The sequence below is a fragment of the Cherax quadricarinatus genome, chromosome 50 (assembly GCF_038502225.1).
Source record: "Cherax quadricarinatus isolate ZL_2023a chromosome 50, ASM3850222v1, whole genome shotgun sequence".
NCBI classification, from domain to species: Eukaryota; Metazoa; Arthropoda; class Malacostraca; order Decapoda; family Parastacidae; genus Cherax; species Cherax quadricarinatus.
The window spans coordinates 1,771,937-1,791,417 of NC_091341.1; the positions used below are offsets into that span (position 1 = coordinate 1,771,937).

The following is a 19,481-nucleotide window of genomic DNA, read 5'->3' on the forward strand; positions in this document are numbered from 1 at the left end:
TTATACACTTTCACCTCCCTCTTACTTGTTGTTGCCACCTTCCTCTTTTCCCATCTACCTCTTACTCTAACTGTAGCTACAACTAAATAATGATCCGATATATTAGTTGCCCCTCTATAAACATGTACATCCTGGAGCCTACCCATCAACCTTTTATCCACCAATACATAATCTAATAAACTACTTTCATTACGTGCTACATCATACCTTGTATATTTATTTATCCTCTTTTTCATAAAATATGTATTACTTATTACCAAATTTCTTTCTACACATAGCTCAATTAAAGGCTCCCCATTTACATTTACCCCTGGCACCCCAAATTTACCTACTACTCCGTCCATAACATTTTTACCCACTTTAGCATTAAAATCCCCAACCACCATTACTCTCACACTTGATTCAAAACTCCCCACGCATTCACTCAACATTTCCCAAAATCTCTCTCTCTCCTCTACACTTCTCTCTTCTCCAGGTGCATACACGCTTATTATAACCCACTTTTCACATCCAATCTTTATTTTACTCCACATAATCCTTGAATTAATACATTTATAGTCCCTCTTTTCCTGCCATAGCTTATCCTTCAACATTATTGCTACTCCTTCTTTAGCTCTAACTCTATTTGAAACCCCTGACCTAATCCCATTTATTCCTCTCCACTGAAACTCTCCCACCCCCTTCAGCTTTGTTTCACTTAAAGCCAGGACATCCAGCTTCTTCTCATTCATAACATCCACAATCATCTCTTTCTTATCATCTGCACAACATCCACGCACATTCAGACTTCCCACTTTGACAATTTTCTTCTTCTTATTCTTTTTAGTAATCTTTACAGGAAAAGGGGTTACCAGCCCATTGTTCCCGGCATTTTAGTTGACTTTTACAACACGCATGGCTTACGGAGGAAAGATTCTTATTCCACTTCCCCATGGATATAAAAGGAAAATTAATAAGACCAAGAACTATTAAGATAAAATCAAAGAAAACTCAGATGAGTGTGTATAAATAAATGTGTACATGTATGTGTAGTGTGACCTAAGTGTAAGTAGAAGTAGCAAGACATGCCTGTAATCTTGCATATTTATGAGACAGACAAAAGACATCAGCAATCCTACCATCATGTAAAACAATCACAGGCTTCGTTTTACACTCACTTGGCAGGACGGTAGTACCTCCCTGGGTGGTTGCTGTCTACCAACCTACTACCTTAAAATAAATATATATATATATATATATATATATATATATAGCGCTTATATATATATATATATAGTGGTTGTTTTGCATATATCTGAAATATATATATATATATATATATATATATATATATATATATATATATATACATATTATATAATATACATACAGGAAGGCCCCACTTATACGGCTGGTTAGGTTCCAGGCTACCGCCGTAAAGCGGAAACCGCCGTAAAGTGGAACACCCTTTTTTTCCACTTACAAATGCATACAAACACTAGATAACAAGTTTACACTAACATATATTAAGTTAGCAATAGAACCAGGCATCAAAAAACAATAAAAAAGTACAATACACACATAGTGCACTCATTACTTACCTTAAAATATTTATAGTCTTAATCTAGGGTGAGACAAGTAGTATTTATTGTAAGAAATCAAGTGTGGTATGTATGGTAGTCAGCCAGGCTACCATACCAGGCCACCCCACCCACACATACAATTCTATGATATTTAAGCATCCCAGAGCGATAAAATGTATATACAGTTCACTCATTACTTACCTTAAAATATAGGGTGAGATGAGTAGTATTTATTGTAAAAAATCAAGTGTGGTATGTATGGTAGTCAGCCGGGCTACCATACCAGGCCAACCCACCTACACATAATATTCTATTACATTTAAGCATCCCAGAGCGATAAAATGTATATACAGTTCACTCATTACTTACCTTAAAATATTTGTAGTCTTAATGTAGGGTCAGGAGTAAGTAAATGAGATAAAACGAATAAATGAGAGAGAGAAAGAATGAGTGCATGAGAGAGTACAGGCGCAGAGTTATGTAAACAAACCAGGCGAACGTAAGTTTTGTAAACGAAGTGTACACGTCTGGTTTGTGTACAAGTTACATTGTGTACAGGTTGTCTCTACATTGATACGGTAGAATAAATAAAGAAGAACACTCCCATTCTCATGTAACATCATTTTGAGAAGAAATGATGCTCTGAGTGAAGGCAATGGAAATAAGTCACTCTGACTTTTTTGGGTTATCCTAGGTTCTCTACACATATGTTGTTATGTATGATAATCTATGTAACTGTATTTGTGTATACCTGAATAAAACTTACATACATACGAAAGGAATAATTTTCTACAGTTACCCCCAGTAACACATTTTCTCTTATGTTAGATTAGAGAAAATGTTATTCTTGGCATCACTTGTACAAGTTATCTGGCTACCACATCTCATATTTATGTTTATTTATTCTATTGTAGGGTGTATTTATCATCTTTTTATGTTATGTATCGTGTTTATTATATAATTTTGAAAAAAATATCATGGATGGATTAATGAAAATGTGTATATTAACGTAATATACAACATTTAATGAGACTCGGTGATTATTATTATTATTATTAGCATTTCTAATATGGCGTCACTTGTGCAAGTCGTCTGCTACCACATCTCATATTTATGTTTATTTATTCTATTGTGGGGTGTATTTATCATCTTTTTATGTTATGTATCGTGTTTATTATATAATTTTGAAAAAATATCATAGATGGATTAATGAAAATGTGTATTTAACGTAATATACGACATTTAAATGAGATTCGATGATTATTATTATCATTACTAATATGACGTCTGGAGACATAAGACACTCTTACTGATTTTAATGTGTACCTGCATGCCAGCACAGTATGTAAGTTTATTTAAGTACAGGTATACATAAGTATAATTATCAGAGTATATATAAAATATGAAATAACTTTTAAAAACATTTGAAATTTTGGAGTTTCCAGACAAAATGGAGAGACTTAGTGCTTACTGAGCTCACGAAGAATGTAAACAAACAAGGTGGGGCGCGGTGACCGTATTAGAAAGTCAGGTGGGGGGAGCCGTATAGCGAGTTTTGGTCATAATTTGAAATGACCGTATTAGCGGAACGCCGTAAAGTGAAACGCCATAAAGCGGGGCCCTGCTGTATATATATACAGTGGACCCCCGCATAGCGAACTTAATCCGTGCAAGAGGGCTGGCTGTTATGCGAAATGTTCGCTATGCGAATGAATTTTCCCCATAAGAAATAATGGAAATAAAATTAATCCGTGCAAGACACCCAAAAGTATGAAAAAAAATTTTTTTTACCACAAAAAAATGTTAATTTTAGTACACACAAACTGAAAAAGGCATGCACAATTACATGACACTTACTTTTATTGAAGATCTGGTGATGATTGATGGGATGGGAGGAGGGGAGAGAGAGTGTTAGTGTTTAGAAGGGGAATCCCCTTCCATTAGGACTTGAGGTAGCAAGTCCTTTTCTGGGGTTACTTCCCTTCTTCTTTTAATGCCACTAGGACCAGCTTCAGAGTCACTGGACTTCTTTCGCACAACATATCTGTCCATAGTGGCCTGTACCTCTCGTTCCTTTATGATTTGTCTAAAGTGGTTCACAACAGTGTCATTGTAACAGTCACCAGCACGGCTTGCAATAGCTGTGTGAGGGTGATTTTCATCAAAAAAGGTTTGCACTTCAAGCCATTTTGCACACATTTCCTTAATCTTTGAAGTAGGCAATTCCTTCAATTTCTCTCTCCCCTCCTTTGAACCAGTTTCCCCAGGTCTGGCCTCTTGCTCTTGAAGTTGATCTATCAGCTCATCAGTGGTTAGTTCTTCATTGTCCTCCTCCACCAACTCTTCCACATCCTCCCCACTAACCTCCAACCCCAAGGACTTCCCCAATTCCACAATTGATTCCTCAACTGGTATACTACTCCTCTCAGGGTTAGCCTCAAACCCTTCAAAATCCCTTTTGTCTACACATTCTGGCCACAGTTTCTTCCAAGCAGAGTTCAAGGTTCTCTTAGTCACTCCCTCCCAAGCCTTACCTATAAGGTTTACACAATTGAGGATATTAAAGTGATCCTTCCAAAACTCTTTTAGAGTCAATCGAGTGTCTGTGGTCACTTCAAAGCACTTTTGAAACAGAGCTTTTGTGTACAGTTTCTTGAAGTTGGAAATGACCTGCTGGTCCATGGGCTGCAGGAGAGGAGTGGTATTAGGAGGCAAAAACTTCACCTTAATGAAGCTCATGTCCCCATAAAGTCGCTCTGCCACGTCTGTAGGATGACCAGGGGCATTGTCTAACACCAGGAGGCACTTAAGGTCTAATTTCTTTTCAGTTAGGTAATCTTTCACATTGGGGGCAAATGCATGGTGTAACCAGTTATAGAAAAATTCCCTAGTGACCCATGCCTTACTGTTTGCCCTCCACAGCACACACAAATTATCCTTGAGGACATTCTTTTGCCTGAACGCTCTGGGAGTTTCAGAGTGATACACTAATAAAGGCTTAACTTTGCAATCACCACTAGCATTGGCACACATCAACAAAGTAAGCCTGTCTTTCATAGGCTTATGTCCTGGGAGTGCCTTTTCCTCCTGAGTAATGTAGGTCCTGCTTGGCATTTTCTTCCAGAACAGGCCTGTTTCATCACAATTAAACACTTGTTCAGGTTTCAGTCCTTCAGTTTCTATGTACTCCTTGAATTCATGCACATATTTTTCAGCCGCTTTGTGGTCCGAACTGGCAGCCTCACCATGCCGTATCACACTATGGATGCCACTACGCTTCTTAAATCTCTCAAACCAACCTTTGCTGGCCTTAAATTCACTCACATCATCACTAGTTGCAGGCATTTTTTTAATTAAATCGTCATGCAACTTCCTAGCCTTTTCACATATGATCGCTTGAGAGACGCTATCTCCTGCTAGCTGTTTTTCATTTATCCACACCAATAAGAGTCTCTCAACATCTTCCATCACTTGCGATCTTTGTTTCGAAAACACAGTTAAACCTTTGGCAACAACAGCTTCCTTGATTGCCGTTTTCTTGCCCACAATAGAAGAGATGGTTGATTTTGGTTTCTTGTACAACCTGACCAGGTCGGTGATACGTACTCCACTTTCATACTTATCAATGATCTCTTTCTTTATTTCAATAGGAATCCTAACCCTTATTGCTGTAGGGTTGGAACTAGAAGCTTTCTTGGGGCCCATGGTCACTTATTTTCCAGAAACAGCACCGAAAACACTGTAATAATACGAAATATTCCGAGTGTATGCTTGAATGTTACCGCGGAGGCTGGCTGGTAAACAATGGCACAGGCGGCACATGTGAGGCTGGCTGAGGGCGCACATTGGACGCGTCTCGGACGAAGGCCGCTGAGCGGGTTTTTGTCCACTATGCGGGGCAAAATTTTAGCGAACAAAGCGTCCGCTATGCGGATTGTCCGCTATGCAAGGCGTCCGCTATGCGGGGGTCCACTGTATATAATATATATATATATTTTTTTTTTTTTTTTATTATCACACCGGCCGATTCCCACCAAGGCAGGGTGGCCCGAAAAAGAAAAACTTTCACCATCATTCACTCCATCACTGTCTTGCCAGAAGGGTGCTTTACACTACAGTTTTTAAACTGCAACATTAACACCCCTCCTTCAGAGTGCAGGCACTGTACTTCCCATCTCCAGGACTCAAGTCCGGCCTGCCGGTTTCCCTGAATCCCTTCATAAATGTTACTTTGCTCACACTCCAACAGCACGTCAAGTATTAAAAACCATTTGTCTCCATTCACTCCTATCAAACACGCTCACGCATGCCTGCTGGAAGTCCAAGCCCCTCGCACACAAAACCTCCTTTACCCCCTCCCTCCAACCCTTCCTAGGCCGACCCCTACCCCGCCTTCCTTCCACTACAGACTGATACACTCTTGAAGTCATTCTGTTTCGCTCCATTCTCTCTACATGTCCGAACCACCTCAACAACCCTTCCTCAGCCCTCTGGACAACAGTTTTGGTAATCCCGCACCTCCTCCTAACTTCCAAACTACGAATTCTCTGCATTATATTCACACCACACATTGCCCTCAGACATGACATCTCCACTGCCTCCAGCCTTCTCCTCGCTGCAACATTCATCACCCATGCTTCACACCCATATAAGAGCGTTGGTAAAACTATACTCTCATACATTCCCCTCTTTGCCTCCAAGGACAAAGTTCTCTGTCTCCACAGACTCCTAAGTGCACCACTCACTCTTTTTCCCTCATCAATTCTATGATTCACCTCATCTTTCATAGACCCATCCGCTGACACGTCCACTCCCAAATATCTGAATACGTTCACCTCCTCCATACTCTCTCCCTCCAATCTGATATTCAATCTTTCATCACCTAATCTTTTTGTTATCCTCATAACCTTACTTTTTCCTGTATTCACCTTTAATTTTCTTCTTTTGCACACCCTACCAAATTCATCCACCAATCTCTGCAGCTTCTCTTCAGAATCTCCCAAGAGCACAGTGTCATCAGCAAAGAGCAGCTGTGACAACTCCCACTTTGTGTGTGATTCTTTATCTTTTAACTCCACGCCTCTTGCCAAGACCCTCGCATTTACTTCCCTTACAACCCCATCTATAAATATATTAAACAACCACGGTGACATCACACATCCTTGTCTAAGGCCTACTTTTACTGGGAAAAAATTTCCCTCTTTTCTACATACTCTAACTTGAGCCTCACTATCCTCGTAAAAACTCTTCACTGCTTTCAGTAACCTACCTCCTACACCATACACTTGCAACATCTGCCACATTGCCCCCCTATCCACCCTGTCATACGCCTTTTCCAAATCCATAAATGCCACAAAGACCTCTTTAGCCTTATCTAAATACTGTTCACTTATATGTTTCACTGTAAACACCTGGTCCACACACCCCCTACCTTTCCTAAAGCCTCCTTGTTCATCTGCTATCCTATTCTCCGTCTTACTCTTAATTCTTTCAATTATAACTCTACCATACACTTTACCAGGTACACTCAACAGACTTATCCCCCTATAATTTTTGCACTCTCTTTTATCCCCTTTGCCTTTATACAAAGGAACTATGCATGCATATATATATATATATATATACGTATATATATATATATATATATATTTATATATATATATATATATATATATATACACTATATATACAGCAGGGCCCCACTTTACTGCGTTTCACTTTACGGCGTTTCACTTTATGGCGTTCCGCTAATACGGTCATTTCAAATTATGACCAAAACTCGCTATACGGCTCCCCCCACCTGACTTTCTAATACGGTCACCGCGCCCCACCCTGTTTGTTTACATTCTTCGTGAGCTCAGTAAGCACTAAGTCTCTCCATTTTGTCTGGAAACTCCAAAATTTCAAATTTCATATTTTATATATATATTTTATATATATACTCAGATAATTATACTTATGTATACCTGTACTTAAATAAACTTACATACTGTGCTGGCATGCAGGTACACATTAAAATCAGTAAGAGTGTCTTATGTCTCCAGACATCATATTAGTAATAATAATAATCATCGAGTCTCATTTAAATGTCGTATATTACGTTAAATACACATTTTCATTAATCCATCTATGATATTTTTTCAAAATTGTATAATAAACACGATACATAACATAAAATGATGATAAATACACCCCACAATAGAATAAATAAACATAAATATGAGATGTGGTAGCAGACGACTTGCACAAGTGATGCCATATTAGAAATGATAATAATAATAATAATAATCACCGAGTCTCATTAAATGTTGTATATTACGTTAATATACATAATATACACATTTTCATTAATCCATCCATGATATTTTTTTCAAAATTATATAATAAACACGATACATAACATAAAAAGATGATAAATACACCCCCACAGTAGAATAAATAAACATAAATATGAGATGTGGTAGCCAGATAACTTGTACAAGTGATTACAAGAATAACATTTTCTATAATCTAACATAAGAGAAAATGTGTTACTGGGGGTAACTATAGAAAATTATTCCTTTCGTATGTATGTATGTTTATTCAGGTATACACAAATACAGTTACATAGATTATCATACATAACAACATATGTGTAGAGAACCTAGGATAACCCAAAAAAGTCAGAGTGACTTATTTCCATTGCCTTCACTCAGAGCATCATTTCTTCTCAAAATGTTACATGAGAATGGGAGTGTTCTTCTTTATTTATTCTACCATATCAATGTAGAGACAACCTGTACACAATGTAACTTGTACACAAACCAGACGTGTACACTTTGTTTACAAAACTTACCTTCGCCTGGTTTGTTTACATAACTCTGCGCCTGTACTCTCTCATGCACTCATTCTTTCTCTCTCATTTATTCGTTTTATCTCATTTACTTACTCCTGACCCTACATTAAGACTACAAATATTTTAAGGTAAGTAATGAGTGAACTGTATATACATTTTATCGCTCTGGGAGGCTTAACCCTTTGACTGTCGCGGCCGTATATATACGTTTGCGAGGTACCGTGTTTGACGTATATATACTCATAAATTCTAGCGGCTTCAAATCAGGCAGGAGAAAGCTAGTAGGCCCACATGTGAGAGAATGGGTCTGTGTGGTCAGTGTGCACCACATAAAAAAAATCCTGGAGCACGCAGTGCATAATGAGAAAAAAAAAACTCCGACCGTTTTTTTTAATTAAAATGCCGACTTTGTGGTCTATTTTCCTATAGTATTTGTGGTTGTATTCTCGTTTTCTTGGTCTCATTTGATAGAATGGAAACTATATTATAGAAATGGAGGTGATTTTGATTAATTTTACTATAAAAAGAACCTGGAAATGGAGCACAAAGTACAGGAAATGTTTGATTTTTGCCGATGTTCAAAAGTGAACAAATGATGTCATTGTCCAATAAATGTCCAAATAGCCATTCTAATACGCAGTCATGAATGGGTTGATGTAATTTTTACAATTATTACAGTATTGCAGTAGTCTGCATAACAGTAAATCTTCTATTTTTTGTTTGAATAAAATTTCAAAATAAAAAGCAAGAGTAATATCACAGGGACCTGGAGACATGACTGATGAACAAAGAAAATGTTATTTTAGAGCCAGGAATGTCTGCATTGTTCATTCTGGACCTTATTTTGAAATTGTCGTATTTTTTAATTTTCGTGAAATTGGCCAAATTGCAAATTTCTGACCATGTTATTGGGTAGTTGAAATCGGTAAATGGGCAGTTTCTTGTACTCAATCGATAGAAAAAATAGAGTTCTGAAGAAATAGTTATGAGTTTGGTTGACTGGAATAACGGAATTAGCCGAAAATAGGGCTCAAAGTGGGCGAAATTGCCGATTTTTAAATATCGCCGAAGTCGCTAACTTCGCGAGAGCATAATTCCGTCAGTTTTCCATCAAATTTCGTTTTTTTGGTGTCTTTACAATCGGGAAAAGATTCTCTATCATTTCATAAGAAAAAATAATTTTTTTTTTTTTCGAATATTTTGCGACACCAGAAGCAACTTCAGGATTTGGCCCTTCGACAGTCAAAGGGTTAAATATCATGGAATATATGTGTGGGTGGGTTGGCCTGGTATGGTAGCCTGGCTGACTACCATACATACCACACTTGATTTTTTACAATAAATACTATTTGTCTCACCCTAGATTAAGACTATAAATATTTTAAGGTAAGTAATGAGTGCACTATGTGTGTATTGTACTTTTTTATTGTTTTTTGATGCCTGGTTCTATTGCTAACTTAATATATGTTAGTGTAAACTTATTATCTAGTGTTTGTATGCATTTGTAAGTGGAAAAAAAGGGTGTTCCACTTTACGGCGGTTTCCGCTTTATGGCGGTAGCCTGGAACCTAACCAGCCATATAAGTGGGGCCCTACTGTATATACATATGCTTGTACATGTATGTGTAGTGTGACCTAAGTCTAAGTAGAAGTAGCAAGATGTACCTGAAATCTTGCATGTTTATGACACCGAAAAAAGACACCATTAATCCTACCATCATGTAAAACAAATACAGGTTTCCGTTTTACTCTCACTGCCAAGTAATGGCATTATTCTCAACTCGTTCTCAAATTTTTTTTCCGGTATTTAATTTTAATGAAAAACTAGAGTCCATTGGGAACATTGTAGCTGTTGCAGTACTGTACATTATCTTGCCATGCTGAGGTATCAGGCCTGGTTCTTGCATCATAAATATATCATAAATAAAATTTTCAATTCAGTTATTCATATGAAATTAACCTGATAACTTTTTCCATTTAATTCCAGGACTATCTGATAAGCTACCTCCTACCCCAGATACCAGCCCTTCCAAATTTCCAACAGTAGGACATGTAATAGGAAAAGTTTTACCTTCACTTGTGGAAGGAGTTAGAGATGACACTATAAGCCAAGATTCAGGAGTGGGGAGTTCAAATCATCCAAATGAATTCTCTCCACAACCTCCATTGGATGATCATTCATTTGGGGATTTTTCAAGTTCTGTTCCTGATGTTTCAAAGGTGAGTGTTGAACCAAGAAATGAAGCAGGAAACTTGAAAAGCGAAGACGACGACTTTACTAATTTTCAAGCATTTAGTTCTGTTTCCAACATACCACCGAGAGTTAAGGACTCAGAATGTGCAACTATCTCCTCAGATAATGGAAGTGGTGAACATGATCATGTCAACAACTCTAGTCAAATCTTCTCTGCAGTGCCTGAGTGCTATGAGGGTAGTGGCAGAAGATCTAGGAATAGTTTTTCTATGATAGGCACTCCCCCACCTCTTGATTATGTGGCAAATAGTGAGACTCTTGATGATGAATTCTCTAGGTTTTCTCCAAATCTTCCTACTGATAATGATGATTTTGGGGATTTTAAATATAATGAGATGCCAGATATTACCAATGGAGAATTGCCTTTTGCAGAGAAAGTAAATTGCAATAAAAGTTCACCAGTACTTCATAAAAAAGAAAGGTTTACCTTACAAGATTCTGTGAAAAATAAGGAAAGTGCCCCATTAAACATTAAAGAAAGTGTGTCAGCTAATGTAAGTATCATTAAAAATATTACAAATCAGATGAATAATATAGATGAAAACAGTGGTTATTCGAAAACTGAGACAGCGAATGTCATCAATAAAAGTGTTCCTCCTGACTGTATAAGCATAGGTAATGAATTTAGTACCCAGGTTTCTAGAACTTTGGATAAAAATTTGAATATGGGATATGAAACTCAAAGTACTGTGACTACCAATCGGAAAGATGGCATTAGCAGTGTATTTTCCTCTGAAAATGTAGTAGAAAAAGTAAAGAATGAGGTTATGGATGCTGGTAGTGTAGAAGAGCATCATTGTATAAAAGCTTCTTGCTCATGTGATAGTGCAGAGAGCCATTGGAAAAATGAAATAGAAGAGCAATTAGATATAAGCAAAGTAAGTGTTGAAAGTTGGACAGACTATGAAAGAGGAGATAAAAAAAATGATTCTGGAGTGGATGCCAATTCAATTTCTAATAAAAGTGCCTGTAATCATGAGGATTATGAATTTAGTGAGGTGAGAACAGAAAAGGGAGAACATGATGGAATTCAGTGCTACAAATCATACACATTGAGGGATAGTGTGGTTTTAAGGGAACATTCTCCAAGTGATATTGAACATTTTGATAAAGCTGATAGTCAAAGTGAATCAGATTTTGGGGACTTCAGTAAAGCAAATGATGAGGATGATGACCTTGATTTTGCTGATCTAAGGGAACAAGTGGAGAATGGCACATTTGGAACAGAGGAAGCTGTACATTTAGCTGATGAAGTTGGCAAATTTTCTGATACTCATATAAACAGTGAAAATGAAGATGAATTTGGTGATTTTAATTCTTCAGCATTTATTGACAGTGAATTTGGAGATTTTGGTAGTGCAAATGTTGGTGATGAGTTCGGAGATTTTGCTGTGCATGAAGCATGTGGTTCATACACTAATCATGATCTCAAGGGTGAATTTGGTGACTTTGATGATCCTGAGGGTACAAGAGACTTTGGGAATTTTACCAAAGCTGCTGGATCAAAAGAGAGGGGCACAGGAGATTTCAGCCCTTCATGGAAGGAGAGCAACTTTGCAACTCCCTGCACAAGTAGCCCTGTTTTAAAAAAGGTTTGGAAAACTCATACTTTTTTTCTAATTTTTAATGTAGGTTTATAGATACACTATTTTCCTTAATATTTGAAAAACATTTTAAAAAATATTCCTTTTCAATTGATGGTTCCTTTAACCCTTTCAGAGCCGGTACCATACTTGTACGGCTTGAGAGCCGGGGTCAGAGCCGTACTTGTATGCGTAAATTCTAGCGCCTTCAAATTGAGCGGAAGAAAGCTGGTAGGCCTACATATGATAGAATGGGTCTGTGTGGTCAGTGTGTGCAGTATAAAAAAAAAATCCCAAAGCTTGCAGTGCGTAACGAGAAAAAAACTCCAACCATGTTTTTAAGAACATAAGAACATAAGAATTGATGAGGGAAAAAAGGTGAGTGGTGCGTTGAGGTATATGTGGAGTCAAAAAACGTTATCTATGGAGGCAAAGAAGGGAATGTATGAAAGTATAGTAGTACCAACACTCTTATATGGGTGTGAAGCTTGGGTGGTAAATGCAGCAGCGAGGAGACGGTTGGAGGCAGTGGAGATGTCCTGTTTAAGGGCAATGTGTGGTGTAAATATTATGCAGAAAATTCGGAGTGTGGAAATTAGGAGAAGGTGTGGAGTTAATAAAAGTATTAGTCAGAGGGCAGAAGAGGGGTTGTTGAGGTGGTTTGGTCATTTAGAGAGAATGGATCAAAGTAGAATGACATGGAAAGCATATAAATCTATAGGGGAAGGAAGGCGGGGTAGGGGTCGTCCTCGAAAGGGTTGGAGAGAGGGGGTAAAGGAGGTTTTGTGGGCAAGGGGCTTGGACTTCCAGCAAGCGTGCGTGAGCGTGTTAGATAGGAGTGGATGGAGACGAATGGTACTTGGGACCTGACGATCTGTTGGAGTGTGAGCAGGGTAATATTTAGTGAAGGGATTCAGGGAAACCGGTTATTTTCATATAGTCGGACTTGAGTCCTGGAAATGGGAAGTACAGTGCCTGCACTTTAAAGGAGGGGTTTGGGATATTGGCAGTTTGGAGGGATATGTTGTGTATCTTTATATGTGTATGCTTCTAGACTGTTGTATTCTGAGCACCTCTGCAAAAACAGTGATAATGTGCGAGTGTGGTGAAAGTGTTGAATGATGATGAAAGTATTTTCTTTTTGGGGATTTTCTTAATTTTTTTTTTTTTTTGGTCACCCTGCCTCGGTGGGAGACGGCCGACTTGTTGGAAAAAAAAAAAAAAAAAAAAAGAACATAAGAAAGGAGGAACACTGCAGGAGGCCTGGCCCATACTAGGCAGGTTCTTTACAATTCATCCCACTAACAAAACATTTGCCCAACCCAATTTTCAATGCCACCCAAGAAATAAGCTCTGATGTGAAAGTCCCACTCAAATTCAACCCCTCCCACTCATGTACTTATCCAACCTAAATTTGAAACTACCCAAAGTCCCAGCCTCAATAACCCAACTAGGTAGACTGTTCCACTCATCTACTACCCTATTTCCAAACCAATACTTTACTATGTCCTTTCTAAATCTAAACTTATCTAATTTAAATCCATTACTGCGGGTTCTCTCTTGGAGAGACATCCTCAAGACCTTATTAATATCCCCTTTATTAATACCTATCTTCCACTTATACACTTCGATCAGGTCTCCCCTCATTCTTCGTCTAACAAGTGAATGTAACTTAAGAGTCTTCAATCTTTCTTCATAAGGAAGATTTCTAATGCTATGTATTAATTTAGTCATCCTACGCTGAATGTTTTCTAACGAATTTATGGCCATTCTGTAATATGGAGACCAGAACTGAGCTGCATAATCTAGGTGAGGCCTTACTAATGATGTATAAAGCTGCAGCATGACCTCTGGACTTCTGTTGCTTACACTTCTTGATATAAATCCCAGTAATCTATTTGCCTTATTACGTACGCTTAGGCATTGCTGTCTTGGTTTAAGGTTGCTGCTCACCATAACCCCCAAGTCCTTTTCTCAATCTGTATGGCTAAGTTCTACATCATTTAACTTAGAAGTACTAGGGTTATGGGCACTCCCAAGCTTCAGAACCTTGCATTTATCTACATTGAACTGCATCTGCCACTTTTCTGACCAAGAATAGAGTTTGTTTAAATCCTCCTGAAGTTCCATAACATCTACGCTTGAATCGATTATCCTACCTATCTTTGTGTCATCGGCGAATTTGCTCATATCACTAGTAATTCCCTCATCAAGATCATTGATATATATTATAAACAACAACGTGCCCAAGACTGATCCCTGTGGAACTTGTTACAGATCCCCACTCGGATTTAACCCCATTTATGGACACACTCTGCTTCCTGTCAGTGAGCCATGACTCGATCCACGAGAGCACTTTTCCCCCAATGCCATGAGCTGCCACTTTCTTTAACAGTCTATGGTGCGGAACTCTATCAAAAGCCTTACTAAAATCTAAGTAAATAATATCAAATTCTTTATCGTGGTCAACAGCCTCAAAAGCTTTACTGAAGAAAGTTAATAAATTAGTTAGACAAGACCGGCCTCTTGTGAATCCATGCTGAGTATCATTAATCAAGCTATGCTTATCGAGATGGCTTCTTATAATCTCAGCTATAATTGACTAGTAATTTGCCTACAATTGAGGTCAGGCTTATTGGGCGGTAATTTGACGGTAACGACTTGTCCCCTGTTTTAAAAATAGGAATTACATTAGCCATCTTCCACATATCAGACACTACACCTGTTTGAAGAGATAAATTAAAAATATTAGTTAATGGTTCACAGAGTTCCATTTTGCATTCCTTAAGAACCCTTGAAAAAACCTCATCAGGACCCGGCGACTTATTTTGCTTCAGTCGGTCTATCTGCTTCACAACCATTTCACTAGTGACTGTAATGTTACATAATTTATCTTCTTCTAGCCAATTATAAAATTAATTACTGGAATATTGTTAGTGTCTTCCTGTGTAAAAACTGAGAGAAAATAATTATTTAAAATCGAGCACATTTCATTCTCTTTGTCAGTAAGGTGCCCATAGTTATTTTTAAGGGGACCTATCTTATCTCTAACTTTTGTTCTATAGACCTGGAAAAAACTTTTTGGGTTAGTTTTAGAATCCCTAGCAACTTTAATTTCATAGTCCCTTTTAGCTTTTCTTATCCCCTTTTTAATGTCCCTCTTAATGTCAATATACTGATTCATAAGATGACCCTCACCTCTTTTGATACGCCTATAAATTCCTTTCTTATGCCCTAGTAGATATTTGAGCCTATTATTCATCCATTTTGGGTCATTTCTATTTGATCTAATTTCTTTATATAGGATAAACGTTCTTTGAGCAGCATGTATAGTGTTCAGAAAACTGTCATATTGATAGCTCTCTTCGTTACCCCAGTCAACAGTTGATAAGTGTTCTCTAAGCCCATCGTAATCTGCTAAGCGAAAATCTGGGACTGTTACTGAGTTATCGCTACTATCGTACTTCCATTCAATGCTAAATGTAATTGATTTGTGGTCGCTAGCACCCAGTTCCTCTGAAATTTCTAAATTATTAACAAGGGATTCATTGTTTGCCATAACTAAGTCAAGCAGGTTATTTCCCCTTGTAGGCTCTGTCACAAACTGCTTCAAAAAACAATCCTGAACTACTTCTAAGAAGTCGTATGATTCTAAATTCCCAGTCAAGAAATTCCAATCAATATGACTAAAGTTAGTCTCCTAGAATTACTACATTATCGTGCCTTGTGGCCTTAACAATTTCCTCCCATAGTAGTCTCCCTTGGTCCCTATCTAAGTTTGGGGGACGGTATATCACTCCTAAAATCAGTTTTCCATGTCCCTCTGAAAATTCTATCCAAACAGACTCTGTATGTGTTACTTCAGACTTAATACCCGTTTTTATGCAACACTTCAAGCGATCTCGGACATGCAATGCCACCCCACCCCCCTTCCCGATACTTTATCTACTTGGAACAATTTAAAACCCTGAATATGACATTCCGCAGGCATGTCCCGACTTTTTGAATTAAACCACGTCTCAGTTAAGGCAAATACATCAATGTTCCCTGCACTAGCAACTAATCTCAACTCGTCCATCTTATTCCTAGCACTACGGCAATTAGCATAATAAGCATTGAAAGACTCTCCTTTCTCTTTACCCTTCCTGCTCATTTCTGTTTTTCTACTAAACCTATTACTGTCCTTATCACCCAAGGTCACTGGCTTTTCAATATCTACCTCGTTCTGCTTATTACTAGTTCCCCTAGAACTCGTAATATTACTACACTGGGACTTCAATGTTTTCCTGCCAAAACCCATACCACTAACTATTCCTAGTTTAAAGTCCTAACAGCTCCCTCCACTGCAGTTGCCAGTGCTCCCACCCCACACCTAGATAAGTGAACCCCATCCCTGGCATACATATCATTTCCGATATAGAAGAGGTCCCAGTTGTCAACGAATGTTACCGCATTTTCCTTACAGTATTTGTCCAGCCAGCAATTGACACCAATTGCCCTGGACAACCATTCATTTCCAACTCCTCTCCTTGGCAAAACACCACATATGACAGGGTTCCCACCCTTACTCCTAATTATTTCTATTGCTGACCTATACCTGCTAATCAGGTCTTCACTCCTACGTCTGCCAACATCGTTACCTCCAGCACTGAGACAGATAATAGGATTGCTCCCATTACCTCTCATGATGTCATCCAGACGGCTAACAGTATCCTCCATCCCAGCCCCAGGAAAGCAAACTCTCTGTCTCCTACTCCTGTCCTTCAAACAGAACGCCCTATCCATATACCTAACTTGGCTATCCCCAACAACAACAATATTCTTACCTTCCTTAATGTCTTTCGTCGTGACGTTCCCAGTAGTCGACTCACATTCGTCGGGTAGCACTGAGAATGTATTAGATGTTTCCACAACAGTTTCCACGGCAGTCTTTCTTCTTCATCGTTTCTACCTTTCCATTCGTCTTCTTGATCGTCAACTTCGTTCCCTGCTGTCCAGCCACTGACCAGTTTCCCTTCTTGACCTGAGGACTCAAAACAGGAGGACTACTTTGAATCTTCTTGTTTTCCTCGGTCAGTCGCTGAATCTCCATCTTCGCCATCCTCAATTCTTCCTTAACCCTTTGAGGGTTTTCGTCGTACTAGTACGTCTTACGTGTAGGGGTTTTTGACGTACTAGTACTCATAAATTCTAGCGGCCTCAAATCTAGTGGGAGAAAGCTGGTAGGCCTTCATATGAAAGAATGGGTCTATGTGGTCAGTGTGCACAGTCTAAAAAAAATCCTGCAGCACACAGTGCATAATGAGAAAAAAAAAACTTTGACCATTTTTTTTAATAAATCAGCGACTTTGCAGTGTATTTTTGTATGGTATTTATTGTTGTATTCTAGTTTTCTTGGTCTCATTTTATAGAATGGAAGACATATTACAGAAATTGAGATGATTTTGACTGGTTTTACAAAGAAAGGTGCCTTGAAATTGAGCTCAAAGTAGGAGAAATGTTCGATTTTTACCAAACTTCAAAAGTAAACAAATCGTGCCAAGCGTGCAATACACGTCAACTGGTGAGTCTAATATTCTTTCACAAGTGCACCAATAATATTTATACCATTTTTTACACTAATGCAGTAGTCTGCATAACAGTAAATCTTATATTTTTTGTGAAAATAAAAATTCAAAGTGGAAAGCAAAAGAATATAAGAGGGGCCTTGAGACGTGACTAATGACTAGAGGAAATGTCATTTTAGTGCCAGGAATGTCTTTCTTGTTTATTCTGGACCCTATTCGGAAATTGGCATCTTTTGAAATTTGTGTGAAATTGGCAAAATTGCTAAATTCTGACCACTGTACTGGATAGTTGAATTTCATAAATGAGTGGTTTCTTGCACCCATTCGATAGAAAAAATGGAGTTCTAGCGAAATATTCATGTTTTTTGTCGACTAGTACAGTGAAATTGGCCGAAAATGGGGCTCAAAGTGGGCAAAATCGCCGATGCGTAAACATCGCCGAGACCGCTAACTTTGCGAGAGCATAATTCCGTAAGTTTTCTATCAAATTTCATACTTTTGGTGTCTTTATGATCGGGAAAAGATTCTCTATCTTTTCATAAGAGATAATAATTTTTTTTTTTTTTTAAATTTGGCCGACCCTGAGAACGAGTTTCGGAGAGGGCCTGTCGACCCTCAAAGGGTTAAGCTGTTGGTTAAGTTGCTCGATGGAGGGCATCTTGCTTCAATTCGTAGAGAGCGCGCAAACAGGTCTTCACAGAGCTAAGTACACGTCACCACTGTGCTAAGTACACGTCACCACTGAGCTAAGTACACGTCACCACTGAGCTAAGTACACGTCACCACTGAGCTAAGTACACGTCACCACTGAGCTAAGTACACGTCACCACTGAGCTAAGTACACGTCACCACTGAAAACACCGGCTTTGCAGTGTATTTTCATATAGTATTTATGATTGTATTCTCATTTTCTTGGTCTTGTTTGATAGACTGGAAGATACATTACAGAAATAGAGATGATTTTGATTGGTTTCACAATGAAAAGTACCTTGAAATTGAGCAGAAATGTTCGATTTTTGCCAATGTTCAAGCGTAAGCAAATCGAGCAATGCGTCCAATACACGTCAACTGGTAAGTCTAATGTTCTTTCACAAGTGCATTGATATTATGTATACCATTTTTATAATAATGCAGTAGTCTGCATGACGGTAAACCTTCTATTTTTTTGTGAATAATAACTTAAAATGGAAAACGAGTAATATAAGAGAGGCTGGGAGACATGACTAATGAACAGAGAAAATGTTATTTTAGTGCCAGGAATGTCTGTCTTGTTTATTCTGGACCCTATTTTGAAATTGGGATCTTTGGAAATTTGTGTGAAATTGGCCAAATTACCAAATTTTGACAACTTCACAGGGTGGTTGAAATCAGTAAATGAGTGGTTTCTTGTACTCATTTGATAGAACAAATGGAGTTCTAGCGAAATAGCTATGATTTTAGTTGACTGGAACATTAGAATTGGCCAAAAATAGGGCTCAAAGTGGGCAAAATCGCCGATGCGTAAATATTGTAGAGACCACTAACTTCGCGAGAGCATAATTTCATAAGTTTTCCACCAAATTTTTGGTGTCCTTACCATTGGGAAAAGATTCTCTATCATTTCATAAATTTTTTTTTTTCCGACCCTCGGAGCGAGTTCAGGACCCTGAAAGGGTTAATTTTAAGGTTCTGTTGTTCCCT

General features: G+C 38.2%; 1 protein-coding gene across 5 annotated transcripts in view; it reads left to right on the top strand.

Moving 5' to 3' along the window:
- The window catches only part of Afti (aftiphilin), a 223,700-nt gene that overhangs the window by 39,399 nt on the left and 164,820 nt on the right, over positions 1-19,481 (top strand). For all 5 annotated transcript variants that reach the window (XM_070095388.1, XM_070095390.1, XM_070095392.1 and 2 more), the window contains exon 3: positions 10,385-12,243. In XM_070095388.1, coding sequence (XP_069951489.1) covers positions 10,385-12,243 — 1,859 coding nt within the window. The remainder of the gene's footprint in view (positions 1-10,384; positions 12,244-19,481) is intronic.